This window comes from Thunnus albacares, chromosome 20 (assembly GCF_914725855.1).
Source record: "Thunnus albacares chromosome 20, fThuAlb1.1, whole genome shotgun sequence".
NCBI lineage: Eukaryota > Metazoa > Chordata > Actinopteri > Scombriformes > Scombridae > Thunnus > Thunnus albacares.
The window spans coordinates 8,256,121-8,263,035 of record NC_058125.1 but is presented as its reverse complement, the minus strand read 5'-3'; the positions used below and the strand labels follow the sequence as shown (position 1 = coordinate 8,263,035).

Below are 6,915 nucleotides of genomic sequence, written 5' to 3'. Positions count from 1 at the left end.
ACGACATGGTGTTAACTCATATTTTTCAAAGCATTAAAGCAGAATATTTGGGGTTTTTTTCTGTTTTTCAGACAGAAAGTACTATTTCCTCCAACTTCATGAGCAGATAACTCTCTACACAATACTTCTGGATAGTAATAATACGATATTTGCATACTGACAGCTCATTAAAGGCCTGAATTTGTTTAACTGTACTGTGCTGTAGATCTGCTTGTTGTTGATGCTTATACTCTTTTAAGATATACTTCTGGCAGGTCTGTTGGTTAATCTGTACTTCTGTAAATGCTAACATGTGCTATAGAGTTAAAAGGATGTGAAAAGTCCAAAAGAGGAAACTATCCATGCTGCTGTAACTCTTATGTAGTTTATCTGTCACACTATTTTTCTTTTAGTCGGTTTAAAAACATATATTTATTTTAATGTGGCTGATCTCAAGCCTCTGTTGTTTTTTATTGTAGGCCTTTTCAACATAGTTCTTCACATCATTATTGTTTCCTTTATCTTTACCCTGCAAGTGGTTTTCTCTTTCCACTTGGGGGCAGCAAAAACAAGCTGTAAACACAACCCTGAAATATTATCACCTTTTAAATTGATATGCTAAACGTATTAGCACACAGTTGCTAATTTACACATCCAGCAGTAGGAAACAACATTAACATTAATTCACTCTTGGAGTTGTGTCTCTTCTCACCTGTTGCAGTAGCTTCTGTTAACTTGGGTGTATTTTGGACTTTTTGTGTTTATTTCACACATTTAATTCTTTCTTTTCTGTTAATTTTTTAAAATATTTGAATTAGTCTATTTAGTTTAGTTAGATTATTTAGTTATTGTATATAATTTAGCCTTTAATTGCATGTGTTTCTCTATCTATCTATCTATCTATCTATCTATCTATCTATCTATCTATCTATCTATCTATCACAGCTGCCTGGTGGAGCTGAAAACTCCACTATGAGAGCTGTGAAAGTCAACCAGAATAGTAAAGTTGCAGAAAACAAAACAATTAGCTGAAAGTCACTAAAGCTCCGTAGAGCTTTATAGCATCTACTGCAGAGCTTGGTAATAATTCTCTGTGGGTTCATCACTATGAGTGACCCCTTTAACATACAAGTAGCCATATGATCAATTGTTAATATAAAAATATTGATTATAGCGACTTAAACTGTATTTTATTGTCCAGCTAGGAACATTTTGTAACAATGATGGTTGTAAACACTGCCCAAATGTATCCAGTAATTATGCCCAAAGAACACCTGCCAGTTGTCTATAAAATCATGTCACCTCCCAAAACTTTGAGATTATTTATTGTTCTATACTGCAATGCACTACTGATGTTACTGTTATAATAATAATAATAATAATAGTAATAATAATAATAATAATGTGTAGTCATGGCTCCTCAGATGAAGCTGGTAAACATTATCTGAACTGGGGTGAAGAGAGATAATAATGTGTGTGGGTCTAAGTTCTATTTGTCCATATTAGCATTTATTTCATACTGACTTAGATTTTTTAGTAGTAAACACTTGTCTACGTGTTCATTTTTGCAAAAACCCCTGTTAAACTTTCTAGAGTTAATGTGTGTATAATACAATTAAACATCCAGTATGTGATGGGAGGAGCTCACTTGTGACATTCCTGCAATCACTCTGCCCTGCAACATTTTAATGAAGACTACCAGTCACGGTCCTGTAGATTTATAAGGACAAGTTTTGGGTTGGTAAATTATCATCTGCTTCTCTTAATATCTGATCTCCTGTGTAAACTCTCATGTTGGATTGAGGCGAACTTTCAAATCAATGCATTGCTGAACATCCGTCTTCAGATCTTAGCAGTGCATGAGCTGCACAGACGGAGGTGTTAACTCTGGTGCTTGGTGGTCAGATGCTGCAGTCTAGTGATAGCAACAGCAAAATGCACATCACACACAAGAAGCTGTACTCTTTTAATACATAGCATCATCGTGTCCTATCAGTCTTTCTTCATGTTAACAGTGCAGAATATGAAAACACAACACAGTAATTTGTCTATTAATGAATTTATTTTTAAAAATGACTTCAAATACATGATGGAAAACTTAGGAATTCATTTGTATGCTGTGGCTACATTTCTCACACTTTGTGGTTTCAACAGTTTGTTCTTTGAACTACTTCCATATTATAGGGAATACTGCTTTCCTGGAATTTCCTAATCCACCACATGCTGAGTTACCAGTATATTATGTACACCTGTGCAGTCTAAACCATACAAATGCTCTGCTGTAAATCCAATTTTTGTGAAGTTTATCATGTTCTGTTTTACTTTATACCATCAGAGAGGAGTTGAGCTGTCTGTGATCATTGTGGAAACTGCATTTAGTGGTGCTGATGTGCTGGATAGCATTAGATTCTAAGTGTACCTAATAAATAAACTCAGGTGTAGGCTTTTTGTAGCACTCTAATTTTCCTTTTTCACAGCAGACATTTTGACTTGTCAAGGCAGGAAATGCGCAGGTGGAACTAAGAACATTAAATGAATTAGCAAGCAAACATGCACAGCAGCATGGCTCTCGAACTGCAACACCATAATGTCATGCTGCAATCGTTAATGTTATTAATTACAGCTGTGCCTTTACTGCTATGACATGTCAATATGCCTGCTGTGAAAAAGCTCTAGTACAGGAGAAAGACAGTGAACTGGTCTTGTGTAAACTTTGACAAGGCAACAAAAGACACAATCCCTCCTTCAGAACCACAGAGGATCCCATCAGAAACAGGCCAAGGCCACAGTTACTGAGGCAGTTGGAGACAATGCTTTCCAACACTGAGGTTTGACAACTTAAAAATAACCCCAAATGCTTATTTTAGGCAATTCAAGTAATATTCATGATGCTTTAAGCAAAGGACTACAAGACACATTTTGAAATACACTTGAACTGACAGCAATAAGTGGATTCTAGGGAGAAAAGTGTAAATTTGAGACACCAAAACAAACTAAACATTTACTACTTTCTACATGTGTTGTGGTAGGTAGGACAGCTACGTCTTCCTACTCTGTAAATTGCCAATTCAAAAAAAGGGGGCTGAAAATAAGGCAAAACCTACACTGAGACAAAGATAAAGTGGTGGGAAAAGCCGAACATTCAAATTATGTTTGGATGGTGTGTAAAGAAAATCTTTAGAAATGTATACCAATATCTTATATCCACACAACTACATTCATGAAAGATGTAGCTGCGGTGCCGCATGCCATTTTTAATCCAGAACAAAATACTAATCTACATCGTATATTTCCTATATATCAGTTTATCTTCTAAATATTGTTCTTTTCTCCATCTGTCACTGGTTTGCCTTTTTACAAAAACAGGATAGATAGAAGAAAAAGTAAAGCACCCAAGAAAAATCCTCATGCACGCTCCTTGTGATACCTGTTCAGTCAATAAGTAAACTTGTAATAAGTAACCTTGTAAAAATGTATGAATCAAAAGGAATGGAAATAACTTCAGCAGCTTTAGAATTAAAACCCTGGTGGGTGATTAAGAGTAAAGAGGCTCTGAAGCACTTGGAAAACCTGCGATTGTCTCCTCTTGAAACTTCGAGAGGAATTTTAAACAAAATCAGAGGCATCCCAAATGTTGCATTCCTCTTCATCTTGCTTTGCTTCACCCGTTTTCCCTGTCCTGACCACACCGTCATGAAGACCCACGCCCCTCTGATTTAAAATGAGGGACAGGAGCTCAGGAGCACCCCTGATCTGACGCCACTCGTATTGGTTCCCTCCATGTTCTCCAGATCTCCTTATTCCCATCTTTCTCCATCACTCTGAGACTGATGTGCATGTTGAAGCCTTGAAGTGGAGGACTAGCGCTTTGCTTTGGCTTCTTCGGCTTCTTTTTCTGGTAAAAAAAAGAGAAACAAAGAGAAAAGTGTGAGGCTTTGAGTTTCAAAACAGTAGAACTTTCCATAAAATTCAAAGACAAATAATTTCTCGGAGTCATAAAGTCTTCTGTTAGACATTAAAATTATGAGGAGAACATACACAAACAACCTCATAAAAAGGCAAATCTTACATGATGCCAAGATATGACATCATTACTGTTTGTAAGAGGTTCCCACCTTCTTTTCTTAACTAAACACATGTGTATTCTCTTGCCCTACAAGTCAGGTCAGAGTGTTCATACAGTAGCTGTCCCGTACATGTAAAAACAAATCTTTTATGACATATTTTGCAATGGAGCTTCCCTCACGGGTGATTAAAGCCCTATTGTCATACAGTATATTACCTGCTGGTTGAAAGAAAAACATGATGCAATTACTGTGTTGCAGATAAGTGGATTCATGCTTACACAGGCCTAATTATTGTACTGAACAGAACCAGCACAGAATGAACTACTGAACTGAAGACAGCCAAAAGCTGTGCCGTAACATTTTGATGATGATGCGATTGCTTTCTGATATGTGTACTGTTAACTGCTTTTAAAAAGTGACAAATCTTGTGTCGTTGTTTGTTTGACCTCTACCAGAATTGTTCTGTGGCCATTTTTGCATCTTCTCACCTTTCCTGAGTTCGTCTCTCTTCTTGGCAGCATCCTCCCTCTGTTTCTTGATGATGGCGAGTCTGGCCAGGTCAGCCTTGGCCTGATCAGTCTTCCCCTCAAGATGGAGCTTCATGTAGCGTTCTTTTGATTTCTGCTTCTCTATCTCTTCTCTGACCGACAGAACACAAGATAATGTGATACTTAGTCAAAAAAAACGACCTGTTGCCAGCAACCAGGGTTAATAGCATTGTATAATTTCAGAGGCCACATAAAGTAATATAACAAATTAAACATCCCTTTTCCGAGTGACTGAGACACACCCACCTCTCTCTGCGGGACAGCTCTCTGGGAGCGGAGACGTCTACTTCAGACACCTTCTTGCTCTTCTGAGACACACGGTTGGGATTCTCAATTTCTATAAGCCCCTCCACTCCGCTCCTCCTCTTGGACTGTATGCAAAAACAAACACCTTTTTAACATCAGTGAGACAGAAAGATGAGTCCAGCCATCAGTTCAAATAACAGGTTATCTTCAGATATTTTTCCTCATGTGTAGAAAAGCAGAGGTGTTATTAATAACCTTAACCATGGCTGCTTTCTATTAAAGTCTCCCAGTATGCCATGACATGAATCAGTTATCATTTATTTTATTGTTTACATCTGTGCAGTGACATGCCAAATGGCAAATCAATCTCAAACAGTGGCCTCAAGACCAGAATGCATCTTTGAATATCTGTCACCAAAAACATCTGAAAATCTAAACCTTTTTTACTGTATAGAAATTTTAACAATTGGGCTTAGGGCACCACAGTATTGCTCTCCCTCTACTCTTACTTTGGCACAAAGGCGGTTTGAGGGAAAGCAGGTCCAAAAGAGTAGCAAGTTATACTTCCTTACAGGGGATATCCTAAAATCACCCAAAAGCTTAAGATTCACTTATGCAATATGCACCCAATACCAATAAAATAGACCAAGAAGTTCCACTGCTCAGACAACAATATATCGTTGTCCTCACTCACCTCAGATTCTTCATCACTGCTGCTCTCTTCCTCTGAATCCTCAGAGCTCTCCTTCTCTACACCAGCATTTGCCTCCTGTTAACACAGTCAAGTCAATTTATATGACACATTTAAAAACAACTGGAGTTGTCCAAAGTCCTGTACAAATTACAGTGAAAGGAACAACAGTAGCGAGTGAAATGACATCAGTAGTAAAAAGGCCCACATAACAACAATGAACATACACAGACAATCACATCAGAGCAGGTTTGAAGGCGCACCCATTGTCTGCCACAAAGGTCTTTCACTCACCAGCTCTCTCTGTGCTTTCATCTGTCGGTCAATCTCCTCAGGATTGCTGAACTGCTTTCCTCTGCCCTTGTGGCCCTTTTTCCCTGCAACACAATTGTCAAAGTTGTCAAATCAGCTAACTGTTCTTGAACTTTGCACACAATAACAGCTATACCTGAACAACACAACATGATTCAATGAAGTAGCCAATAATAAAATTAAAAAAACACGATAATGAAGCTTTTTAGCTGTAAATGAGAGGCCTGAACTAAACACTATTTCTGAGGTCAGCGTTTGTAGTGATGTGATGTTAGATACAATACATACATACAATACAGTTCAGGTCAGGTCAGTTCAGACTTGTATTTATAGTCTCATCACTCAAAGCGCTGTTGCAGAGAGTGAAAATACGCAGAGATCGTATGTGTGTGTGTGTGTGTGGTTGGTTGGAGATGAGTCACACATGACGTTAACTGGGTGAGGTAACGTAAGTGTCATTACAAGTGAAGACAAATACAGCCAAATACGGAGCTAGTGAACATTTGATACAAGTATTTGTGAACGTATCTGGTGACAGTAATAACCGCCATATGCCAGGACTTAAAATAAATGATTATAAATATGTTAGAAGTGAGCTGAAGGACCTCTTGTGCACATGGCGGTTAAACGTAGACGGTTAAAAATCTAATAATTCAAACCGTTTAAGCGGCTAAAATGACAGCTGTGTTCAGGTAAGAACATAAGTGAACCCCCATTGGCACATTTACGGGCTTTCCCGGGTCGTCAATACAATTCCCCCGCTCTGCTAACCGGTTAGCACGCTAAAAGCTAAGCATGTGAGAGTTCAACAGGAATTCGTACGACCTGAGCTAACAGTTTGCTAGCTAGGGCTAGCTTGCTTAAAAAAATGAACATTACATTATTTTGAACAATGATACTTACCGCCCCGTGGCATTATGAAGAGTCACGTTTATACAGCTTATCTACACTATTATACCGCTGAATAATTTGACAGTCGTACAGGTTGAACAGTCGACAGAAGAAAAGGCTACAAGCGGCTTCGTGTCTCCCGCTGTCGGCAGCACATACGTCGCTGCACCGCATTCACTAG

The 6,915-nt window shown here is 38.3% G+C and overlaps 1 protein-coding gene across 1 annotated transcript; it reads right to left on the bottom strand.

Annotated features, from left to right (window-relative positions):
- Positions 1-2,022: 2,022 nt before the first annotated feature.
- On the bottom strand, positions 2,023-6,915 carry pdap1a (pdgfa associated protein 1a). Its single transcript, XM_044338077.1, has 6 exons — positions 6,747-6,915; positions 5,826-5,908; positions 5,535-5,609; positions 4,841-4,965; positions 4,535-4,686; positions 2,023-3,874 (listed from the first exon to the last, which is right to left on the bottom strand). Exons 1-6 carry the CDS (start codon positions 6,757-6,759, stop codon positions 3,840-3,842), a joined length of 483 nt encoding a protein of 160 aa, XP_044194012.1. The 5' UTR covers positions 6,760-6,915; the 3' UTR covers positions 2,023-3,839.

What these genes read in the sequence shown, in the direction of transcription:
- pdap1a (XM_044338077.1), bottom strand. An exon ending in TGAAAGCACAGAGAGAGCTG is followed by an intron (nt 5,610 to 5,825) that starts GTGAGTGAAAGA and finishes CTGTGTTAACAG; the next exon opens with GAGGCAAATGCTGGTGTAGA. An exon ending in GAGAGACGAACTCAGGAAAG is followed by an intron (nt 3,875 to 4,534) that starts GTGAGAAGATGC and finishes TTTTTTTACCAG; the next exon opens with AAAAAGAAGCCGAAGAAGCC.